The sequence below is a fragment of the Drosophila virilis genome, chromosome 3, assembly GCF_030788295.1.
Source record: "Drosophila virilis strain 15010-1051.87 chromosome 3, Dvir_AGI_RSII-ME, whole genome shotgun sequence".
Taxonomy (NCBI): domain Eukaryota; kingdom Metazoa; phylum Arthropoda; class Insecta; order Diptera; family Drosophilidae; genus Drosophila; species Drosophila virilis.
In genome coordinates, this window is record NC_091545.1 from 23,665,886 (window position 1) to 23,691,667 (window position 25,782).

General features: G+C 40.4%; 2 protein-coding genes and 1 long non-coding RNA gene across 13 annotated transcripts in view; 1 reads left to right on the forward strand and 2 right to left on the reverse strand.

Moving 5' to 3' along the window:
• The window catches only part of hid (head involution defective), a 207,097-nt gene that overhangs the window by 149,936 nt on the left and 31,379 nt on the right, over positions 1–25,782 (reverse strand). For 4 of the 8 annotated variants that reach the window (XM_070207862.1, XM_032434376.2, XM_015174982.3 and 1 more), the window contains exons 1-3: positions 10,808–10,938; positions 1,731–2,262; positions 1,558–1,667 (exon numbers count right to left, since the gene is read on the reverse strand). The gene's annotated coding sequence lies outside the window, so the exon portion shown is untranslated. Of the gene's footprint in view, positions 1–1,557; positions 1,668–1,730; positions 2,263–10,807; positions 10,939–25,782 lie in introns of those variants that run through there. The other 4 variants (XM_032434374.2, XM_032434373.2, XM_032434375.2 and 1 more) reach the window with 4 other exon arrangements.
• LOC26530735 (uncharacterized) lies at positions 10,722–14,441 on the forward strand. 3 transcript variants are annotated; one of them, XR_011416327.1, is made up of 4 exons: positions 10,722–10,842; positions 10,910–11,304; positions 12,170–12,340; positions 12,409–12,733. It is a non-coding gene; the product is annotated as an uncharacterized lncRNA (long non-coding RNA). The 3 variants fall into 3 exon arrangements; XR_004303516.2 differs by lacking the exon at positions 10,722–10,842 and adding an exon at positions 12,971–14,441 and having other exon boundaries at positions 11,088–11,304; positions 12,409–12,528; XR_001450456.3 differs by lacking the exons at positions 10,722–10,842; positions 10,910–11,304 and adding an exon at positions 11,320–11,866.
• On the reverse strand, positions 14,522–16,926 carry LOC6624268 (zinc finger protein Paris). Of its 2 annotated transcripts, none has more exons than XM_070207863.1 (2): positions 14,976–16,926; positions 14,522–14,902 (listed from the first exon to the last, which is right to left on the reverse strand). In XM_070207863.1, the coding sequence occupies exon 1, from the start codon at positions 16,840–16,842 to the stop codon at positions 15,760–15,762; it is 1,083 nt and encodes a 360-aa protein (XP_070063964.1). In that variant the 5' UTR covers positions 16,843–16,926; the 3' UTR covers positions 14,522–14,902; positions 14,976–15,759. The 2 variants fall into 2 exon arrangements, with proteins under 2 accessions (XP_070063964.1, XP_002048361.4); XM_002048325.4 differs by having other exon boundaries at positions 14,522–14,915.

Genomic DNA, 25,782 nt, shown 5'->3' on the forward strand with positions numbered 1-25,782 from the left:
TGCATTGTTCAAGGATTGTTCGACTGCTTTTTGCAAAAATTTTCTTTGTATAACGTGGAAGGCAAAGTGTTGTCAGGGGATTTACGCGTTCACAATGAAGAGGCCAGCAACAGGACGAGTAGCAGGACGACCTGGCCCGGAGAACCAACGGAAATGGCAACAATGCGCACCAGCCTGTCCGAACGGAAAACAATTGACCAAGGGTTGGGCCGAGAGGATTACGCATCAGTTTACAAGATGCGCTCGGCACTTAATGATTTCCACTTATGCATTGCAGACATCATGCCCACGACCATGCCCATGCCCATGCCCATGCCCATGCCATTGCACATAGAGAAACTCATATTCGATGATGGTTAGCCATTTTCCAAAGTGCATCCAGAGGCCCATCAAGTGTCACTCATTCTACCATATTGTGGCCTGCTGCTGGCACACGGACTTGCAATCCTTTTGCTAATCTATATGTAAATTTTGCACAACAGACAAGATACTTTGGGGCCAGATAACAAGCGTAAGCTAACAAGAGTTCGATAGCCTGTCAACACCTCGAATCATTTATACCCTGTATTAAGATAAGGAGTAGATGGCAAAACTCTACGACAAGCAGGGTATTATAATTTTGTATTTGAGCTGGGCCTTCATGTTGGGATATCTGCTGACCGATACTCAAAGAGAAAATGTACACGTACTCGACATATCCTAAGATACCCTTCTTATTAAGGATATATTTAGCAACAGTGGCAGCCATCGTTTGCAGATGACGTCATGTAAAGTGTTTGACAAATGGCTTTAAAAGACAAAACGCGTTGGGTCTAAGACAAAAAAAAGCTGACAACATACTAAAAAGTTGACAAAGTGTTGGCAAGTGTCAGGCCCAGGACGAAGACCAGAGTACCAAGGCACGCACATCCTTGCTGCCGTTTTGCATATGTGTCGACTGCTGTCTAAGTGTGCGTAAAAGATAAATAATCATGTGATATCATCAGCATGACGAGGCGATGGCGCTGGAAGCGTTGAAGCGACTCGCAGCGTGCGCCAAAAATTAATTTCATACATTTTAAAATTTCAATTTATTTTGCAGCGCACGAATGCGCGACGTCTTCAAGCAGACAACACACCCACAAACGCTCTCAACCAACCCAGCAACCCAAATAAACCCAAACCCAAGGCCAGCTGTCTCATGTGTGTGTGTGTTTGTCTCCTGGCATGGCTTTTGTTTTTCTTTCGCCTGGCCGTGTGTCGTTTTTCTTCTTGTGCTGGTCCTTTTTTCACACTTGTCACTTGCATTTTTGACATTTCTGTTAGTTAAAGGGCGTAGAGCAAGCGAAAGACTGGGGTATACGGACATGGGATCTGTTTGGTAGCGCTGTCAGCCGTTAATTAATTATGTGTATGCAGTCGGAATGACAGTCTGGCTAAGTGCACTGAGAGCCAACCACTGTTGCTAGCTTAAACATATAGATACGTATTTGACGTCCATTTGGAATGCATCCAGCGTAATTAACAAAGGGCAATATGATAGCATGCACATGAGATTGAGACAGGATGGCAACTTACATGGACATTCTCTTGGAGTATATGTACATATATAGATGACAAAAGGCTGATTATGCAAATCGCTCGGTCGTTTAGAGTTTCTCTGGTTTCCAATCACTTTCGTTTCCTATCTGCATTGAATAAATTGATGCATTTTAAGAAGAAACATTTAAATGATTGTAAAGTAACTTTACCATATAATCGGTGTGTCGCCTTGTTCTCTAGAGATGAGCCGCTCTCCTTACAGGATGCAATTGGTATCTCCTCGTCGTTTAGAATTCCGCTGGTCTCCACTAACTTTGAAAGCAGTTTAGCGCCTAATAAGTTAATTTATTTTAAGATACGATATAGTTTGTGTTTCTTCTGTTCCTTTAGAGATTCCATAGACTTTACTTAGCCGTTTCGTTAGGGATCCTCTGGTACCCACTCACTTTTTACGAAAAATTTCGAAAATTGTTTAATATCCTTTTAGCATAACAGCAGTGGGTCTCCTCGACCTTTAATGATCCGTTGTTCTCCTATCACATTCAAAGCAGATGTGCGAAGCAGAAGTTTTTTTTTTAATTGTAAGAAAATTGTCTCTCCATCCTTTTGAAATTTTGTAATCACCACTCACAGATTTGCAGATTTGCTTAGAAGAATTGGATTAATTTTAATCGCTCCTTATTCGCCGTTCTTAAACTAAGATTTCCACATGCATCTCATTTCAGCTATTCCACCGTAAATCTAAAATTAGATAGAGATTAGGAGTTTAAGTATAAACTATATCATGCAGAAAATCAGAATCGCCGCTATAAAAAATAATAACAGACTATCAATTTCGATTATAAAACCAAAGCATATCCCCTAAGAGTTCTGTTCTATTCCAGTCACTAAAACCAAAATGCTCTGGGAAAAAAACTTTTTTATAGCTTTTTGATTAGTTTCTGTCGCTTAAAGTCCGCTGGGAGTCCAAGTGAAGTCAATTTAAATTAAAAGAAACACGCGCTGTTGCATATTGAAATGTTTTTTGTCTGGACAGGGGTAAAGGGGCACGGACAAAAGTTAAATTGCAGGTATTTAAGCATTTTATATAAAATTCATCATCATCAGGCGTCCGCCAGAGTTAATGAAGAAGTGCCATACGCTCCTGCACCCGAATCCTGAACCCCCTGGCCCCTGGCCCCTGGCCAGCAGCACCCAGCAGGCACTTTCCTGTGCATTATTTAGCACGTCAAAAAGTTCATAACTGCGCTGCGCTCGTGAATTGTAATTTTTCTTTCGCCAACGCGCACACTTTCATTACTTCATCACTCCAGGACGAGAACAAGAGCAGAAAGAGGGATAAGGAGCGGGAGGGGCAACTTTTGCATCGGTAGTGCGCGCCATTTATTATGCTATGAAATTTGAGTTTGAGTTTTGTTTATGTATAAAGACGACGATGACGATGCGAAGGAGTCGAGGCGCAAGAGTTTTTCATTTACTCCTTTTTATGATTTTCAAGTTAATGTTCATTTATGGTGGTTACACGTCGACTTTTGGAGTTTGTTTAATTAGACGGTGTGGATTTTATTTCAAAGGAGTTGAGCCAGCGAATAAAGGCTACGAATGGGGGTAAGGAAATTTGTTTATGTTTAATCGCGAAGCTGGAAGGTAAATTTGTAAAGCTTCAAGCAGAAGGATTAACAAGAAGTTGATCAACTGAAGTAAGGACTAGGATCTAGTCGATTAGAGTGGTTTCTGGTTAAAAATATAGTATATTGCATACGAACCTAGATTAAAACTAATATCAAGTATTGCCAAATTTTCAAACCTGCATCATTTAAGGACAAAACCTTGCCATTGCCAAGTGAAGCAGCGCAGGCAAAAAAGCTCTTTAGCCCGCCACAAAATAAAAGCAACCCAAAATGGTAAACTTATAAAATTTTACAACACACAGCGTTTCCGTCAAGTCTTAAAGGTTTTACAGCTAAGCTGCTGGGAATTGGCATTCGTAGAGTATACGTGGAAGCTACTATATATCTACTTGTTTGCCCTGCAGCACCTGACTAAAACCGAAACTTAAACTGGAGACTGGAATTGGGTTTGAGTCTTGGCATTAGCAGTTTACGTGGCTTATGCCATTTAATATGCATTTTGTGTTATATTTAATATGCAGCCAGAAAAGCCAACTGCAATGCATGTAGAACCCAAGTCAAATTGCAGTCGACTTAATGTGCTGCTGTTGCTTTCGGGAATACCCAAAGACGATGAAGACGATGTCGACTCTGGCTGTTGATGCCGTCTGGCAATGAGCAGGCGTCGTCTTGAGCTTGTGCCAATCATTTGGCCTGGCACCGTGCGTTCGGTATTTCACTTTGGGGCATTGTTACGTGGGAAATTTGTTATGATACGAGTTGCGAGTAATATCTGGTCTCATTAGGGCGACCAGTTTGGCACGTCAAATTGCTTGAAAATTGCTCGGAAATTGGCATTGCATTGCGTTTGGGTGTACAGTTAAGCTCAGGAGCCAAATCGTCTTTAATGAAGCACAATACTTATGCAAGGCAATCGAAATGGGCCACAGACCGAACAAAAGGGCTGTGTCGTAATAACCCTTCTTTAAGAAGCAAACGCCCTTAATCAGCACAGCGGGCAGCTGTAACTACCCCAAGCATAAATCTATTGTCCTAGGTCATTCAACCTCAGCTCGAAACCTCAACCTTAAAACGCATGTGAAATACCATTTGCGCTTTTATTTTATATTCGCGAAGCTGCTGCATAAAATGTGCAGAAGGAAACCAAATACATTACACACGAATGCTTTAAATGATGAGTGCTCGCCTAGGATATATCCTATAAGGAGATAATACATTTTTATACTAACACTTTCTCATGGATTGCGAACTGACATGGCCAAGCATTTGTAGCTACATATAAATAACTTAATTCATGTCTATTACCCATATTTACCCAAAGCCAAAACACCCCTTTTGACCCACTTTATGGTAACAGGGTATATTGAATGCATGCACATGAAGAGAACTAAGTTCTGCAATAGATGCAAGTATAAAATATTTTTTTATGTCACGTTTTTAATGACATTTGTTGCATTCGCACTTGGCATTCTGTTTCATGGGGGACCGACCCCACATAAAAGTGGGAGCAGAAATTAGAGCTGCAAAAGCATGGCATTGTGCCAATAAAAGACAAAAAGACTTTACAATTCAACGCGCTGCATAAACGACGAGTATAGGCATTTATGCATGGGAAAGTGTGAAAAATATACATATACCCTTCCACCTGATTCGACAAAGATGTCAGCATAGATATAGTACCGAAAGATTGCAAAATCGATGCTCAGTTGAAAAAGAGTTGCCGCAGGCTAAAGCAAAGTCAAGCAACAGGCTGTCAGTTTGACAGCATTTACTTCTGGCAGCTGATTGTGAAATGCCACTGACAGCTGTCATTTGCAGCGTTGCAGGCAACAGGCGGAGAGCAGGAAGAAGCTAAGCCAAAGCACTGAGCAAAAAGAAGTGCAGAGAAAGAAAAGAAAAACGGCTACCTTCGTGACACCGAAGTTGTAGTACACTGTGGATACATTGCTAATGGATGTGCAGATATTTCAGGAGAATTGTGTAAAACTAATTTGCCAATTCTTCCTGTTAATCTATATGAAATTATAGTCCGATGAATCTATGAACTGGATAATATCAACTGCGTTACACATTTCAAGACAAAAGTAAAGTACCCTCTACAAAAGTATCAAAAGTTGACAGCAGGAGGTGCGGTGGCAAAAAGCCGAGAAACTCGTTAATGTTAATAGGCTTTTAGTCTGCCAACTTGGCTGGCAGAGTTTAACCCTAAAATGTTGCTTTTCAACCTTAAAGCAATATTGGGAACGTGTTTATATATAGTAGAGTAGAGCCGGCACCATTCATGAATAATTTACTGACCAAATCACAGTAACTGGCCACGAGTGTGCAAATTATCGTTGTCATCGGTGTGATTATCACAGTTATTATGCAACTGCAAACGGACGGAATTGCTGACCATGGTTGACAAATTGTCAATGGTTTTGGCCTCAATGCTAATTAGCAGCGATTGAAAAATCAAATTGCCTGCTCCCTGACGCTGTAAAGGTCCTGCCCGGCCGGCTGAGTGTCTGTCTTGGGCGACGCCTACAAAATTAGTTTACGCCTCAGCGATTTTCTTATGGACTGTGTCCTGTGGCCACTTGAGTTGTGCTTTCTGCTCTATTGGCTGCCATTTGTGGCACGCACCATTGCATTTCAGTTGCGACCGCAAGCCTGGCTAGGACTTGAGGCCCTACTCATTCCAACTCTTGACTACTCCTGCAATACTGAGATTGTAATTTGACAACGCCAGCAAACAAATAAACTCGTCGCATGTCTTGTAACGTAATTAGGTTTGAAAATTTGTTGCCAATTGTTGAATTTGCTGGCAAGTGCAATTATATGCATCAATTGTCAGTTGGTTACTGCTCGTTAACTTATTTGATTATGGGCTAATTTCACTGACCAGGCTATGCACAGTCATTCAGCTGTGATTTGAGTGGCAGGAATACACGAGCACTCGGAATCTCATTTTTTTTTTTTTGATTTAGATCAAAACAGAGATTGCCTTTACTTAGTTGGATAATATTATGAATTCCCCGGGCGGCATATTATTTCATCTGAGCAAATTCAATTTGAAGTATGTCGCATAAAGTGTGTCTAAATATGCAAAGTAATTTAACTTATCTCATTTTTGGTATAAGCCACCAAAGAGTTGACTGAACAACAGCACAAACGACCTCTTATCGAACGAGCACAGAGCACAAAGCATCTCGTTTGATGAAGTGCATGGCATATTGACAAAAATAGCCAAGCTTACCAAACTATGCAAATAAGCACATGAGCACGGGACACATATGCCAAGTCAGAGTGTGCTTAAATCTACATTGCAAAATATATATATATATATATATTTTTGCTCTTTTCCCGCCTGTGGTCCACTTCTCTGCTGTTGCCCTTCATTTATCTTGGCTTATTAAATTGAAAATATTGCTTAAAATATTTTGCATGCATGGCTAGGCGATGGTTGGTTGCGATGGCGGCTACGTCAGCATCATTGTTGGTCCGTTCCGATGCCTTTGCTGTCCTTTTAAATGCAAATTAGCTTTTTGACTTTTTGATGCGCCCATGCCGAAGTCAAATTCAGGCGACTGCCAACTCTCCCAGACTCTATTTAGATTTATGCAGCCTGATAAATTGTGGCTACACTTAATGTGCGCATACGGTGTGACATGTCCTTTTCATGTCACTCCAGGAGCAATGCCAAAAAGTTGGACCCAGTCTCTGACTCCGTAAATTTGCGTCTCCATTTCTATTTTCAGTTGACATGTCGAGTGGTTTTGTTGGTTTGGCAGTTGCCTTTGCCTTTTCCCGGTTGACAAAAGCAGCATTTACTCCTGGCTGTTGACTGCTGGATTCAGTTTTTGGTTCTAGCAAAATCATTTTGGCGAAACGGAATCCTTGCTTTGTGGTGCTGTTTTGTAATTAGTTTTGCTGGGCGAAGTAAAAGGAGCCAACGACTGGAAGAGTAGGGTCCCATTTCCATTGTTGACTTGATTTCCATTGATAATCTAAAATAGAGTAGATTTGATTAAATTGAATGATTAAAATGATTCATTTACTTACTGCTTGCTGCTAAGCGGTATGCATATCGCCCTCCGCAGGTTCCCTCAATCTCAGCCTCATCAACATATTAGTAAAATAACTTTGGGATTTATCGACGATGAAAAATAAATTTAAGCTGCATGGGTGTAGGTCCAACGTATAAAAATCAATTACAATGAATGCCCGAATCATTTGAATTATAACACTTTCCCATGAAATGCTTCGAAGCGCCGCCACTCTATCAAAATCCAGTTGAAAAGCGAAAGGCATGGACATTTAACATGCATTTTAAAATACCAACTACCAGCTATGCAGCCTGTCAGGCGGCCGCCGTCGCTGGTTCATCCCGTGTCTCATGCCACTGCAACAGCCACTGAGATTTTTCAACATTTTTTAGATTGATGACGTCGCCGTGTGAGCCGGAGGGTGGGCTAGTTGTGGCAGGCATAGCCAAAGGCATGTTGCTCCCACACCCACTCACCCCCCACTCCACGTTCATTGAGTAATACGTCAAACACAAAAATAAAAAAAATAAAAAAAACGGCAGCCGCCAGCACAGCGAGTAGAAAAACGTGTACACCAGCCAGAGAGACACACGCGTCCCGGCCGCGGGTTTCCGCACAAGTTGCTGTCGATCAGAGGCGGCGGCTACCAAGTTGTACATTTCGACATGTTTCGTCACGCCTCGAAATTATTTGATGCTCGCTTTTCAATTTGATTTCAAATTTTTAAGTAGCGCCTAAGTTCCAGAGTTAACTGAATTGTTTTGTGTTTGTTATTTTGGGGATTCGTCATTGAGCAGAAATTAAAAAAACTAAACAAAAGCTAGGGGTGCATTTTAAATAGATTTTTAATGCCTGTCAAAACGTGTAAACGTCAAAAAGCATAACAAACAGAAACAGTTGCAGCACAATTTTTTGCCAATTTTTTTAAGAGAGCTGACCATGGGAAAGTTATAAGCTTAGAAATGTTCAAAATAATATTTAAAAATTGTCTTTGGCTTGATAACTCTTAAAATCGAAAAATTTTATGTCCAGCACACCTCCAACAACTTTTATTCCTAATGTGCACTTTGACTTGCGAGCTAGTTGTCAAATTGATTTAAAAATTCATAAATCAACTAAAAGTGAAGACCAACACCAACAAGTCGGTCCAAAATTAAATTAGAACCAGCAGAAATAACAAGACCAACAACAAGGGCAACCACAACACGGGCGAACCGAAAAATGTACAAAATGTTAAACATAGCATAAAATTGTATTGGACAGTTGCAAGAAGGGGGGGAGGCCTGTGAGAGGGCTGCCCATTGCCGGCACAAGTCGAGAATCGTCCCAGAAAATAGAAGCATGTTTGCTTTCATAATAATTTTTCGAAATAGTCATCTCAGCTTAGCCTCAGCTTGGCATGTGGTGCGTGTGTATTTTGATGCAATTATAAATTGTTGGATAACAAATTACATGGCTGCGCGCAAGACAGACAGACGGACGGCCGGACGAACAGACACACATTAGTTAACCGCCCCCTCCGAGAGCAGGCACATATGTTGGGCTGCTGGATTTTGGGTATTGGTTGGCGAGGACGTCGTTTCAGTGCCTGACATTGATACAGGTACTCGCTGACAAGAGACTGTGTGCACTGTTGAGGCCTGCGTTCAGGTGGCACAACTGTACCGGGATATCCCTGCGTATATACGCATCTATTCCGGATCAAAATATGTCCCATTTTGGACACGACATGCGGGCAGCAGCGCTGGAGGGTTGCAGTTGCATTTGTAGCGACAATTGTCGTTATTTAGCATTACTTCTAATAATAAAATAATTTTGTTTTTATGCATTTTAATTGCCGCACATTGTAGTTCCTTTGTTGTTTAAGCACTTTGCATGTTTGTCGCGCATCAATTGAACAATTGCATAGTCCTGGCCATGGCCATTGTTTGGCCTGCGGGTTTATTGAACTGCCGCTTAAATTCTTAAAGCTTGCCACCTCCATTAGGTAAATGCCAACCAGCTTCAGCGCCGTTTCCATTGCCTTGTGCAACTCCAATTCCATTTGCCACCCATTGTTGGCCCTTTTGTTGTTTCAGTCAAATGCGAAAAGGGTTCATAACCGCACTTAGCTTCATTGGCTTCTGGCTTTATCGTGCGGCCCAGACGTAGCATTTTAGTAGCTGTTTAGCTGCTGCTCTCTCCTCCTCCTCTCTGCCTCTCTCCTCGTTGGCCACTCGAAATTCAATTCAATTCCGCTCCAAAATTGCACGCAGGTTGTGCAAATATTAAAATTAATGAATAACAATAAAAGTGCTTGAGCCTGAGTTTGAGCTGCGCCGTCGACGCGTTTTGTTGTTGACGTTTGGCCAAACAAGCGACGAATGTCCTTTGTTTATGACAGCAGCCTGTCTATGTATCTGCGACTCCTGCGATCAAAAAGATTTCACTTTGTGACAAAACATGCGAGTATATAAATGCAATACATACCAACATATTTTATTGGCATCTACTCACAGCGATTTAAAATATTTATGAAAACTATTTTGGAGCACACTTAAAATGAATATAAAATGCACATAAATTCTGTAAATTGATGCAACAATTTTAATGATATTAGAGACAAACAGGGAGCCACACATTATGCCTACAAAAAGCGCTCATTAGTTTTGAGCTCGTAAATTAATTTGAATAGCTGTATGCGAAGGCCCATTAAAATTGAGCCATGATGCCAATTTGGCATGGTAAATTCGTGAAAAGCGAAGAAATGCATATGCAAATTAATTATAAATTTATGATTTCATTTGGCAAAGCGATGACGACTGCTGCGAGGAGGGAGCAGAAAATGACGACAGCAGCGACTTAGGCGCTGTCTGTGCGGCTCATAAACAGGCATGACCCAAAAGTTGGGGGGCAGGGGGGGTGGGGGCAGCAATATGGCACATGTGTAAAGCCGTAAAATGGCACGGAAGCCAGAGAATTGGTTATTGAAGCCAACCTTTTATGGCTCTATCAGTGACGTCGTCTTGTCTGTGGGCTGTCACGCACATAATTCTCGCTGTGCAGCAACATTAATTGCGCAATTGTTCACAGATAGATATGTGCTAGGAGCGAGGAGGCAGAGTTGGGAAGCGTTTTAACTTTTTAGTGGCCCAACAAATGACGTACGATTTGTTCTGCACGAATAAGCCAAATCATTTGTAGACACAACAGCACTTTGTTTTATGACTTGACAGCAACTGCCGCGTTGCCGTCGCCCCCGCTACGGCCATGCTTGTTGGTGTGGAGCGGCAGCGTACGCATTTTTTGTTCTACCACCTACCCAAGCGAAAACTACTCGACCCAGGGGGGGGGAGGGGGTGCACAAATCCTCCAACCCCTGGCCCATCTGTCTGTCTGTTTGCTGTCCTGCAATCATTGCGTAGCCACCTGATGCCTGCATGCGGGCTAATTTATGGCCTGCTCATATGTGTGTTAGTTTTCCGGCCGTGGCTGCGTGTCCTCTTGTCAACATGCATATCATTTTTCATTTACAGCTAAGTGTTTCTTGATATTACATAATTCTTGCAGTTTCATATGTTTTCTTGACGCTCGAACAGTTTTGTCGAATCAGTATAATGGCAAGGTTAAAATGCATCAAATACTCACGTGCACTGTTATGGAATGCGACTTGTTGGCGTCTGGTGAGTTCAGAAAATGTTTCTTTAAATTGTAAACTGTTTTGTTAGACGCACTTTGGCTTATTTTTAGCATATTTCACAATTGGAATTCGGCACTTAACACTTCACTATGAAAAGAAAATTTTCGCGAACTTGTCCACGTTTCGCTGTGACTGTCAAATCTTGTACACGACGAAATTCTTATTGGCAGCGAACGAGTAAATCGATACTTGCTGTAAGCTTAACTATCGAAAATGTTATTAACATGTACAAACTGCTATCGATGCACAGCTTTAATTAATATTTAAAACTAAACTTATAAAAAGTTTCAACACAATTTTCACGCCAAAGCCATTAAAATTTGTTCATTACAGGACTTGTGCATATGTAATATAACATGTAAATTATAAGCTCAAGTATAAAACAAGCTATACGCTTCGTTTGATTTATTGTGTCGCGGATCAGCTGGCGGCTGGGGCAATGCATGTGTGTATTTTGGCAGCCTAGACCTGTTATCGCCTGCAACTCATCTCGTTTAATGTGTTTATTTTAATTTTCAATGTTTGCCCGACGGCGTTTTATTGCTTTCAATTTTTGCGCATGTTTTACGAGCGCATTAACATTAAGACAAACCAGCCGATGCGAAGCCAAAAGAATATAAACTCAATTAGATAAAAGACTCCGAGTTGGCCATTGATGGCGCTGTAAAATTCACTTGGCTACACACACACACACATACGCACGCACGCACGCACGCACACACACACGCGTGCAAACAGAGGAACTGACGCACCCACGAAGATACTCGAAATTTTTTGGAAGCGTGTTAATTTGTTTTTAATTCTTAAGGCCTTAAGGCCAACGGAGAAAGTTGAGCATTTGGCTATAAATTAACATTTAGTTACGCTACATAAAAACCTGTCTAAAACAAGCAGAAAGTGCATGAGTGCGCTCGAGCGTGTGTGTGTGTGTGACGAACTTTGAACTCAAGGAGCAGCACACATAGCATCACTTTACATCTGTTAACCAGAAATATAAGTTTGGCTTGGTAATGTGTGCGATATACTTATTCAGTTCAGCGATAAGAAAGCATAAACTTAGCTCTAATACATTAGCAATGCGTAGACTGTCAGTGGCATCATTAGTTTTATTTAATTATGCCTGCGATATTGATTGCTTTGTTAAAGCATATTAAACCCCTTCACAGTACGAACCACTTATGAAAAGTTCAATTATATACGTATATCCCAATATTGTTGTGTTCCACCAACTGTGATTCGGCATCGACATCGACCGCAAACCCAATAATTTATTTGATAATGAATAATGATGTTGATTTGACACTCTCCAGACACGGCTCAACATCAAATGGAAATCGTCACGCTTCTAAGCAACCGATGCCGATTCCCAATTTCGAGCCCAATCTATTAGCAATCACTGAGCAGGGAGCTCTCTACCCCCCCATCATCATCATCATCATTTGGAACTGTTTGCTGCGTAGGCAGCTCATCTCGCTACTTGGGTAGATATACAATGGAGTTTTTGAATTTTAATTTAATTAGATTCCAACTGATCTTTTTTCCATTGCAGCTATTGAAATTGTGCTTGGAGTGATTCATTTAATGGAGCATGAAATCTGTAACATTCTCTAAACAATTTCACAGCACTGCAAAGTGGCCGCTAATGATGACTCTAATTAGCTCTTATGAGGTGTGTGGTCAATAACAACCGTGACAAAGGTCCATTCTTTGAGTTGAGAATAAATCCTGAATGATTTACAGAGATTAATTCATAGCGGGGAAGAGGGATAGCGAAAGTATTGATTGTATAAAGCATTTGTATAATTGTATTAGCAGTTTTAATTAGTATTAGTAATATAATTAGAGCAATTGTAAATGTTTCTCTCTATCTTGTATCTGAATAGTATTCACTTTTAGAGTATTATGGATGCAGAGGAAAGTATGAATATTGTAATTAGATAATTTGTAAATTCTCTGTCTAGCTTCTTGTATCTGAATAGTATTAATTTTCTTAGATAGTGCGAGTATTTGCAGTGGTAGTAAAAAGATATAATTAGAGAATTTGTAATCATATAACTGTCTGTCTATCTGGCATGCGTGCTAATGTATACATATATATATCTTATTTCTAGCTGCTTGTTGGCGTAGTCTTAACTTCTTTGGCATAATTTATAAACTTGTCTGTTTCGTGTCGACATTCATCAAATTTTTGGCATCTCTCAGCAACTTCATTAAAATTAGCTCATAAAATTTGCAGCAAGCGCAGCGCTCTTTGCGAAAATCTTGTTTAGTTTTCATTTATGGCTCAATGCATGCCCCCCACCATGTTGTGCAAATGTGCAACCCACACGCATCCGCATCCACATCCGCACATCCTTGACAGACGCATTTCAGCATAATTTGCTGTGACAGCTCCCGAGCCATGACAGCATTTCCTGTAGCGAACGCTTCCTTAATTCCACTTTACCAAATGACATTTAATATGCAAAGTTTTCAGCCAGGAATGCGGCGACTAAAGCTGGCGCGTATCTTTTGATGACTTTTGTTGATTTTACACCAGGCATACACATAAGATCTATGGCCAGGCAAGTTAAGGACTGAGACTTTTGCATTCTGCACTTGTGCATGTCTGTGCCTGGGCCTTGGGTTGCCCCAAAAAACAATGGCCACAACACCAAGTGGCGGGCATTTCAAAATTCATGTCGAAATGTCGGCGAAATACCCTTTATTACAAAACAGCTTGGCATGCTTTACGCCGCACAAGCGTCGTAAACTTTAATGATGCCATTTTCGAGTCGCGCAAAGTTGCCTTTTGAAATATGAATAGACCCAACATGGACTAGGACCTACACGTCTGCCAGTTGCTCTAATACTCGCCTTGTTAAGGAGATTAGTTCGATGGCATCGTCGGCTTTTTGGTTGTGCTTCAATAAAATTGGTTTATGCGATCCGCACAAGTACACCAAGTTTTCTGGCCCGCTTTTCAATCGCTGTAATTGACATTGTTTGCCTAGCTGCTACTCTTCCTGTTGTCCAGGGCAACAACAATTTGGGTGTCGCAGCAGTCTCACCCTTAAGCTAAGCACGCACACAAATTAAGCTCGTAAAATTTAATATTTTGCGCAAAGTTTGTTGGGAGGTGAGCATTAGTAATTTATTAGTGGCTTGAGCCACATAGCTTACTCGGGGATTTTACTATGCATAATTTGTACATGGTCTCGAATATTAACAAAAACAAAAAAACCATAAAATTTAAGTACAGTTCAAAGTATATTTTTTCTTAGCCAATACCCAGCTCTATTCATTTATTATTTTCTACAATCTCTGTTCTACTTGTTTTTGTTATAATTTTCACAAATATCTTTGCGTTTCTTTAAGACTTGGCTCCTACGCTGTTTAGACTTTCCCATAAACAACTTCTCGTTTTGTTTTCTCACCCTTTCTCCCAAGTGCCAATCAAAATAAGAATTTTGACAAAAGAAAACTTTCCCAAGGCAAATTGCGTGCGCTGTGCTGTGCGGTGGTCTACCAGCATAAAATTACTGACGATTTGCGCCGGGTGTAAGCCTCAGGTAGGGCCATGGCAGACCCAACGAGCCAAACAATCCATCAAACAATATGCTGCGCTTTTGATAAAAATGCATCAATAAAGCAATAAAATGTCTACAAATCAAACGATAAGGTTACCAACAGCCGCTAAGAAGCTTGCCAAAGATACATTTCGTTTGGGAAAGGGTTACGAAAAAGTCACGTACAACACGCACCACGCTAACCGCGGCAAACGACTATTAATATTAATGGATAGGTTTAACACATTGGGCGTTGCACTCCATTGCCAGGAGCGCTGCCTGTCAAGAAAGCCGTCTTCCAGCACATACCCCAATCCGTTGGGTTTTCCACAAATTGACATGTGACACCAGGCCAGCTCACGTTAGCCGAAAAGGGTGCTCGCAGGCCGCCAGCCTAGCATGACGAAATGCATAATATCAGGCCTTGCTGGTTCCGCAAATCTCATTTTGTCTATGCCTCGATTTTGATTGATAGTCATTTATATAATTTGATAACTGTTCGGATATTCTAATGTTTTGTCCAACTAAAGTGTATATTTATATATAAGTATCAATCAATTACACTTACTCAACTAATTACACCTTTTCTGATCACTACATTTAGCCAAAAAAATCATTGCTCGAAAAAGTTTACGTTTCAAACTTTTAAATGCTTACTTTAGTTTTGCAAGAATATTATTTTGAATAATGAAACTTGTGACATTCAAATATGAGAAAATTTTCGGGATGATTGTTTGGATTTTGCATTTATCTTAGAAAATCGTAATTCAATATAGTTTATACATATTTGTTATTCAGATATTGAGAATAATCTTAACATTTGCTGGCAACTCCAAAAAAAAAATTGGTCTGTTCTTCTTTTTACGGTTCGAACAAGCTTCCTGCCGGATTTCGGTCTCTGAACTCGGCTTTAAAGCTAATTTTTGAATTGAATCTTGTTCAATTCATTTTTAAAGCCCTTTCTTCTAAAAATATTGTTGAACTGAAATAAAGTCTTAAAACTAGCAACTAAGAGACTGCTTAAATTTAACCAAATATTGGAACCCAAGCGGGCTGAGTTTTGCTCAAATTTTGTATTTGTATTTTGGTTAACTTCACTGGCAACATTAAAGTTTGGTAAACATTAAAAAGTAAGATGAAATTTCGGGCTTATTTTATGTACAATTTATAAATTCTCGTAGTTAAGATAGTCGCTTTCCTGTCTTAATTAATAATTAACAATATTAAAGTAGAAAATTTTATAATCTAAATAAAAATCAAAATACCTAAAACTAAAAAATGTCTTTTATAAAGTTAATAATATGTAAAAATGGGCTCAAAGGAGAGTCCCTAATCAATTTGTATTGTGTTGTTCATTTGGTCAAGCATCTGTGCGGAAAACGAGAATGTGATTTCAAATTCCATTTGTTGGAAAAACTTTTATCACAAGCGGAGCACTTGTACGCTTCCTTTTTAGAATGATTGAGTACATGTCTTTTATGATGCCATTGATGCTTGAAGGCCAACTGGCAATGGGGACAAACGAACGGACGCTCCTCGCTGTGGGAGTAGAGATGCTTCTGTAGATCCGATTTGCATCTTAAGAGTTTCGAGCACTGTGCACACATGTTCGGATGCTCCTTAATGTGCGTCTGTATATGTCTCAGAAGTTTCGATTTCTTGCGATACGCCTTCTTGCAATGTAGACACTTAAAGTGACGTTTGCCTGCATGCTGCAGCTTGTGTTTACTTAGATTTTCTTTTGAGGCGAACGATAGATTGCACGTATCACATTTGAACAAACGCAACGTGCTGCGCATGGGATGGGGCACGGTAGGATTCCCCACAGAGTTGGGCGCGTTCTGGCTGGAGATCTTATGGCGCAGCGGATAACGATGAGGTTTACAAGCGTCAGCATTGTCCACTATCGGGGATGAGCGTTCCGGCTGAGCCCTGCCGTTGCAAGAGTCTATGTCCAGCATAGCTACTATGAGATTGCCGTCTATTTCACGCGATGCACTTCTGCTGCTGATGGTGATGAGCTCCTCGCTGCTGTGAAGTCTTCCCTTGCGTAATTTACGAGCATTGTCCAGAATAAAGTTGGATTTCTCGTTGATCGCCGGCATTGAGTGCTGTGGCTTCTGCTGCGCCTGGCTTGCGCTGGGATCTGCTTCCGGCACATGGACGAAAAGGTTCTCGTCTTCCATAGCCTTCATGCAGAGCAGTCGATGGCTTTGCTCAAATCTGCGCCTGAATCTAAACGCAATTTGGGCATTCAGGCCACAAGATACGCATATCTTCTGCGGCAGCTTATCATCGCGCTTCACCTTAAAGTCCACGAGCTCGTTTAGCATCTCAGCCAGGCTATATTCATAGTCGGGTAATGGCCGATCGCAGAATATATCCACCAGGGTTACTGAGTCGCTCATGCAAGCACGGCAAATTTCCATTTTCATACAAAATCTTATTGATATTCAAAAGTTTATATCCAAATTGCATTCTAATCGAGTTTGCGGGTCAGCTCACGTGTGTAAGCAAGAGCTTTCCAATTGGAAAGTACAGTATGTACTTGCGATACTTATCGATACTATCGCGTGCGAGTAGCATCACAATAAAAATAAGCTGATCTTTAACGTGGAAAACAGTTTGAATTTGAATTTCATGTTCAAATTATTTACTAATTTGAATAGTGTGCACATTTTGTAATAAAATTTAATTTAATTGCCCTCTCGATTCATTAATTTTCATAAAATTTAAAACTCTAGATTTTAATCCTAATTGGAAATTATTAAGCATAACTTTAGCTAATTTTAATCAACATATAAAGCAGGACAATATGGAAATTAAGACTGCATGCCGGAAACCAGGAACCTCAACTGTTTATTATAATCAATTAATCAAATCTTAAGCCGCATAATATACTTTTATTATGAAATATGTAACGTATAGAAGATGTCACCTTTCGACCTAATAAAATATATATATCAGCATCAAAAGTCGATTTGTGCGGTCCGTTTATCCCCGTCTGTTTCCATGCAAACTAGTCCCTCAGTTTTTAAGTTACTTTCTTGATACTTTGAAAGTTCTTATCAACATCGGCCTTATCAATATCGCATCAATATATAAGACATATTTTAGCTACCATAAGAACAATTGGCTTATAATTTGGTTCTTATATGAAAAACTTTCTGGTTTATCAAGATACCTTGACCAAACGTAGGATATATTATTTAAACTCTGCTGCTCAAGTATGTGCAAATCCTATGAAGATTACACGACTTTATTGTGAAGTTCTATAGAAAGAACCTATCGAGAGAGAGAGAGAGAGAGAGAGAAAAATGGATTTACAAATGTGAAAATATGGTATCTAAGAAAAGGGCATTTTCTCGAATTATTCACTGAATCATCGGAAACATTTGTTGAATTTGAAGCCTTGTGCAGCAAAGAAATGACGCAGTTACCGGATAACTGGAGCACCCTCATGGACAGAGGCAACTCCTAGGACAACATAACTTTTCGACATCCAATTTTGTGCCGTGTCCACCCACAATTACGTTGCGACTGCGACACATTTCCGTTTTGACCAAATTTCAGCACTGTGATTGACTTGGGCTCGCTTTTATGTCGCCCTGGGACAAGTGAAAATGAATTTCCACTGGGCGGCAAGCTATGGCAGGCTGAGGCTGCGATACGCAAAAAAAAAAAAAAAAAAAAAATAGAAGGAAAAGGAAAATAGTAAAATATACAAGGCGCAGGAATCGAAAGTCAACGAAAAATGTCTTGTGTTATAAAAACTAATGATTGGCAATTGGTTTTTACTGTTATGGCCGCGCCTCAATTGTATGCGCATCCTGTTTCTTTGTGGGGCGTAAAGGCGTGGCACACAGAATAAATACAAGTGAAAATCAGTTAAGCCGAAAGTTATGCGCATTGTCTTGTCTATTCAAATAATTTCCAGCCGCGTGCATTTCCAGGAAAATCGTTAAATTTGATTTTTATAACTTCCTTCAGAGTTCTGCTTGCATTTCGAATTAATTTATTTGTCGCGTTGCGTCTTAATTGTGTGCGCTTCCTGGACCATGCTACATTAATTTCTGGCCGATCAACGACATGGCCTGCTGCTCCAAGCTCAATTATTAATTGGAGCCATGTTCGCCAGGTAAGCTTAACCAAAATTTAGCCATGCGCAAATGTAAATTTATGTAGAGCAAGAACCAAAAACAAGCACAGATTTCACTGAGCTGTGGCAAGGGAATGGCATGCACGGAGTGGGGGGGGGGTTCAACATTGTTGCCGGCCTGTGACAATTTCTAATTTATTGCAATTATGTGACGCACGTCACACTCGCCGCTGACCACTAGCCACTGGCCACCAGGCGACACGTGACCAATCTGCTGGCCCCGGGGCTCTGATTGGAAAACACTAAACAGATAGGCTAGTCGAGCGAGCGGGCGGGCGGTCGGTCTGGTCGCTCCGACAGCTGTCTGACCATTCTATAGAGATTTATTTTACGCTGATAACACGCTTAAGTAAATGCAGCACACGGAACACACACACAAACACACGCCCAACTCCGAAAACTCGAACTCGTACAATTTAAATGGCGATTAAATCTGTTGGCATTGATGGATGTGTCCAAGGCGGCTGCCGGGCTGCCGGGCTGGCGGCTCGGCCAGCCTGTTCTGTGGTCAGTCTGCAGGATGCGGCGCCGTGTTAACACTTTTGTACAATTGCCAATTTTTCGCCAGCTCTGCTGCTGCTGCATCTGATGAGCTGTCCTGTTGCAACAACCAACCGAGTGCCTGCCTGACTGTGTGTGGGTGGTTGCTCGGTTGATGGCAACGCGGTGGCTTTGTGGTGTTGTTTTCGGCTGAAAGCCTGTTGTTGTTGTTGCTGCTGTGGTGTGGGCGCCCATTGAAATGGGCTGGCATGCGGCTACACTTCAATATTCATTTGAACGCATAATTGATATTGACGAACAATGTTGCCGTGTCGATACATTGTACCGCGTGCACTGACAGAAATTTCAGTCCATGTTTGAACCATAAATATAAACCAGTCCAAGGCCTACAAGGCAGCTGCAATGTTTACTGTACTTAGCTCATGTAATGTAAGCGCATGCTAAGGATTTGGATTTGGGTAAAAATGGTGAAAAACGTTTGTATAGAACTTTTAAGTTCACCATTTGATCAGCCTCAAACTAATCAAAATATGGATTGAAGATTTGGTGTGATGTTTCAGAAATTCCAGACGTGTTTTCCGATTCTTTTTATGATATTTGTTTTTTTTTTTTTTGTTTTGATTTTATAAATATTTAAGTTATATAATAATAAATATTATTTAATTGTAATTTCTTTTTTCATTTTCATTTAAGAAATATTGCAGTACAGATTCAAAGATTTTTATATGACTCCAACAAAAAACTTTTTTAATATCCCAAAAAATGTATACAAATATTTATAATTCATATCTTTAATTATTTTCAGCTGTTCCGCTTGCTTTTATTTCTCTCAGTGCATATACTTGTGCCCTCCACCTTAAATCGTACCCCACACTCATTTGTATATATGCTTGGCAGTTAATTTTTATAAATTTCCATGTCATGGATGTATTTTCCGTATATGCTTCGTGGCATTTTTCGAATGCAACAACATGTTTGCCATTTTCATTTGCCTCCAGAGTATCTCGGATTTCATTTTCGGTGTGGGACATTTGCACAGCTCCGCTTCAGCTCTTCTTTTTCTATCTGTCAGTGTCATGTCACGTTCAGCAAAATGCATTCAATATGTTCAATGTATTGTTGTTGTTGTGCGTGAAGCTGCAGGAGTGTAAATTTAATTTAGTTAATTGAAACAATTTGTTGCATGCGACAACGACAACAACAACAACAACAACAACAACTCGTCGCATCGTGAGTTCATTGAAAAGGCTGGCAGCGGCGCCTCCTTCTCATGTCCGCCTCTCCGACCATTATGCGGTACACGTTTTAACTGATTTTCGTTTGAGAATTTTCTTTTTACATTCGATATAATGCATATATATATAGGAGGATCTCGCTCGTACATACGATATGGCGCCTCGAAACATGTCAATTTGTAGCTGCTTGTTGCGTCTGGCAGGGCACAGCGGGAGATCTCTGTACAATTTGATTGAAAATGCACTCAATACACTTTGTATATTGATATATATTAATTTATTTTAAAAAATGCTTTGGTCAATTTGCGTGCAAATTGAGACAAAGCCAGCCCACAACCAACCTTAACCACCCTCAGAGTAAATTTAATTAACAGCCTTCAGAACCCAAACACACAACACGCAGCTTTAAGTTTTACTTTGTTTTACTGTGCGCTGCCGAGGCCTTAAGAGCTCTAGAAATGGGCTTTTCTTTTGCAATGTAAACAATAAATTGCATTCCTTACACGTGGCACGTGTAATGGCAAAACACTTAAACAAACTAAACTAACAAATCAAATAAATTCGTATTAAAACAATATTGAACGGATTCCATGTGTGGCCAAGTAATTGAAAAAAGAAACCCAGCTGAGCTGTTTTTAATTAAATAAAATACATTTTTATATATTAATATTACAGTTCAGCTCAAGTTCAAAAATACACGCCGAAGTTTATATACCCTTGCGGACATGTCCTTTGTTGTAGTGAAGCTCGCAAAGGCTAAGTTTGATGAAAATATGTTGGAAAAGGCTTTTGCGTAACCAAAATGCATGATACATAATAATTATATATTATATATAATTATTTCGGCACATAAATTTTGATCTAGTTCATTTCAGCTCCTTGGATGACCCACCTTCTGTCGGCCTCTGGTCACACTGTGCATGCCAAATCCATGATTAATTCAGGTGAAATGTGCAAAAAACGCATTTGAGCGTTAAAATGCAAATTACAATAAATACCATTGGGCTGAGCCGTGCTCAGTCGAGCTGAGCCACACCCTCGGCTCACACCCCTTGGGTAAACACTTGGTAAATTTGCGTAAAATATCTCGTATTTACCTTGCACTTGACGCTAAGCAAACTACAAGATACAATATACAATTATGCACATACACACATATGCATACACATATACACATTCTGTGCAGGGGCAACGTGAGCGCGGCTGAATAAACATGGAAATTGTGAAAATAGACTTTCGAGTGTCGATTGAACTCAGGACCTCAGCGTTGCACATTTTGTGGCCGGTGTGTGTGGTTGGGTCACGGCTTGAGGTGGGGATTGCCTGTCACTTTGAATGACAGCCCAAGTCAAGTGCCAGGGCATTGTTGTCATACATACTACATTGCCGGCCAGGCCGTATCCTTATGGAAAATGCATAAAACGAGACAATGTTGTTTGGGCCATGGCTTGAATTAAGCACCGGTTTACGGTGCGTAGTTGCTAGTGCTAAACTTTTATCACGCCAGTAATGTGCCAGGAGTTTGGGCTCTTACTAGAGATGCGTCGTGTTACGTGGCGTGTGTCGTTCAAGCCTCGCTAACACGAGAAACATAATCTCTAAAGTCCAAAAACACCTGAAGTTAGAGATATACAATATAGGAGTTTTATGTTTAAATATGTAACGATAAGAAGTATCACGCGTAAAAGATAATTCCCATATTTAAAGAAAAGAGGCAAATAATTGAAAATTTCTCGGACGTGTTCAATACTTTTCCGTTCGTCTCGTGTTCGTGCTGGGCACGACTTGCGCCCAACTCTATGTGTTACCCTCTATGAACAGCACGGCATCGTTTAATTTAAATGCAAACTTTGGAACTGAGGCGCAAATTGTCTTTGCCGCCCACACGCCTAACCCACGCACCCGGGCAACAATTTCGAGACGCATTACGCATGCATGGCTGGCCAAATAATGTTGATTTAACATTATCACGAGGCTGGAGCTGGAGAGGGCCATCAAGTGCCCTACAGCTTACATTGTTGCCGCCCAATGTGGGCAGTTATGTGACTGAGGTGCAGTCTCAAAGTGCATACCCGAAATATCTATGCCATTATAGTGCACTTGTTTATCTTTACTAGCACACGCGTAGCTGTTATTAGAATTGGAAATGGTCTACTTAAAACATGAGAGGGTACATATCTATAGAAGCTGCTTTGCTGAATGCCTGCTGTAAATCGTCTTGACCATGTTTCCTTAACCTTTCATTGAATCTTCCTCTGCCCCCCCTCTCTCTCTCGCTCACTCTGAATCAATCAAGTGCCCATTCTTGGCACTTCTGAAAATGACAACAAATAAGTCTACTTCAAAATGATTAAATGACAAACATCAAATAAACTGCAATAACAAGTTGCCCGGCATCAGCCCCCAAATCGAATTCTCCTGCCGACCTCCCCTAATTGACTGTGGGTACAGTTGGTTTGGTCCGATAGTCCGAAAACAATATGAGCATAATTATTAATTGCGAATAATTTTTCTTAAGACTCATTAAGTGCGGCCGACTAGCAGGCGTCGCTCTTGACGAGAATACCACGCCCCCAACCGCCATTCCGTCCATGCTTAGAAAATGACAAAAGAATTGACAGCACATAAATTAGAAAGTAGCCCATCTCCAAGCCAGAGAGGGTGACACTCATCCAAACTGGTCCACAGTGGCCATGTTTAAATGTGTTAAGCCGCCGGAAGTGACATTTCTCTTTCTCATTTCTCTCGAGTTGATGCTACTATTGTTGTTGTTGTTGTTGTTGTCGGTTTTTGTTGTTGCCCGGTCACGTGTCCACGCGCTTGGCGGCGTGTTTTCCGATTTGTAGTCGTCATTGTCAAGGCGCAGATTTGTTGATCTATTGTTGAGTCCTGCCACAGACTCACAAGAGGTGTGCAACAGCAATTGTCTGGGCGCGACTTGTACACAGTTGCACTTACAAATTAATATGTGTTTACAAACATTCTCTATTATTAATATTACTTCCCATATATGTATACTATATTACATCCATCAGGTTAATGTATTGTCACAACTGGGACTTAGGCTTATTTCATGAGCGACCACTTTTATTATTAGTATAACTTTTTTTTTCGAATATGTATACCCTTTAACAGAGTATTCTAATTGTATCATGACATATGTAAGATATCGCTGATCATATGTATATATAAACTTCATATAACCAAGTCGATCTAGCCATGATCGTCGGTCTGTCCATATCTTGGCCCGTTTCCAAGCAAATCTCTTCGGTTTGAAGAGCTAGCTTAGCACAATCTGCATTCGTTGTTGGTAGGAGACGGTTCAGGCTACTGCCGACTAGATCACTCCCCTTGTTTTCTTTCAAGTGTATCTTGTTTCGTGCTAGTTTCTCAAAAATAAGGCCCCCGCCCAGCTCTTTCGCCCACAAACATGTGTATGTTCTGTCTGTATCAAATAAATATGTATTTATGCCAAATTTCATTAATTAAAACTGGCTAATAAAAAAAACCAACTCACAAAATATTCACATATAAATATTTTATACTTAAGGAATTTTATTACAAAAACTTAATGTTAACTTGACTAAAAGGTAGGTTTTCGGTTTCGACTTATAAAACTGCAACAGTTCACATATTGTTTCCGCTCGTAAAAGTTTTTAACTACCAATTTGACAGTAATTATATAAATTTTGTCATAAATTAAAACACCTATTACTTCTAAAGCAGTAGCATATAAATCGACTAATTAAATCAACAAACGTCTGTCGTAATCCTCTGGCATGGTGCACCTGTATATATTTCTATATATTTTCGTATTTTTTTTACTTCGTTCGACATCTCGTAAAATTCGCGCCAAGGAGCCAACTATTAAAAAATCGTAAACGTAAACATTTTTACAACTGACTGAACTGTCTCGTACACTTTTTCGAACCCAAAATTAAAACGTATAAGGAGAAAAACAAAAGAAAACAAAATGCAAATTGAGCTGTTACCGCCCGGAACTTGTCGCCTATTTAGGCGCCCAACTTCTAGTTCCGGCAATGATGCAGCCTAAACACTTAATTACGGCCGAAACGCGGCTCGACACATGGCTGACCATAAAAAGAAAGCCGAGGCGTTGAAATTAGCATACTAACTGGGCAGCAAGGAGGGTGCGAAGCAAATTAAAAATTATCAACCTGCGGCGATCGGTTGCATAAATTTAAAAGTAGAATTTTTATAACCGAAGGCGTTGAGCTGCAAAATGGTTGACGTGACGTGAGACCAAATTTTATTTTGTTTTTTTTTTGGCTGCTACAAAATGCACAAAAGTGCGCACATTAATGTCAGCAGAGTTTGACTAATTGCCTGCATTATGCAAGCCGAGGCCAGGCGAGGTCAGGCAAGGGGCATTTCCCTAAAGGAAGCGCCCTCGCATCGATAAGATCACCTGGCTGAGGTAACAAGTGCGGCTTGAGGATGCGCCCCTACGCTGCGACTGACCGCTGCTGCTTTCTTTGATAAATAGTGTGCTAATGGAATGTCATGTCAGCGTTTGTTTGGCCCGACTTTTAACCGAATTGTAACAACAACAAGATACCGGCCCAGTGCCGGCTAACACCCTTCCAAATTGGCGTGGGCGTTGACCACAAAAACTGGTTGTGCCCGGCGGACAGGTGCAGCGACGCGTAAATGTTCACAGTGAAATATTAGTGCAAGCGGCCACTCGTTTAGACAAAAAAGGATTCATTTCTGACACAATGATGTATTTGTACAAGCCCAACTAATGTGTGCTTCCGCTGCCCCTTGTATGTGTGCCAGGGCAATCCTTGCTTTTTAGCTGATCCTTATCGCAATAAAGGCAGGAAATATTAGCGCAAAGTGCAGGCAGTTCCTTTCTATATGTGCTCGCTTATTAATTGACCAACATTAGAGCCTATTGTTAGCTCCAGCCTTGGCTGTCCTGGGCATGGGTAAAACTATGTGCTAATGGCGCCTAGTTTTGATCGCTTGCCAACTGATAAGACCAATGGAACAGCTTTAGCCAGACAGCAACTGTTCATGAACACCTGCGACTTTCTAGATTCAAGCTTCATTCTCAAAAGATTTCTGTGGCTGTAAGCTTAAGTAAACATTTATAGATATCTAGTTCCACGAATCTTGTGCTTAAGAATTATTTTTAAGCTCCAGCTGTAAGTTCTGGACAATTAGTAAATTTCTAGTTCTGGGAATGTAGCATTGAAAAATTTAAAAATTTATTCTAGAGTCAAATCGGGCACCCAAAAGTTTCCCTGGTATATTTGCAAGTAGATTTTATCTTAGTTCTGTGTTTAACACATTTGTAAGCAATGTTATTATAATAATATTGTATAAATATTATTATCTAAGAGCCATTAATGTGCTTATACCTCTTATTATTATTATTAATATTATTATTAATGACCTTTGAACACAATAAACTGTCTTTTTAGCCCGCTGCCTCGCGCTGATCTCTTTCGAAA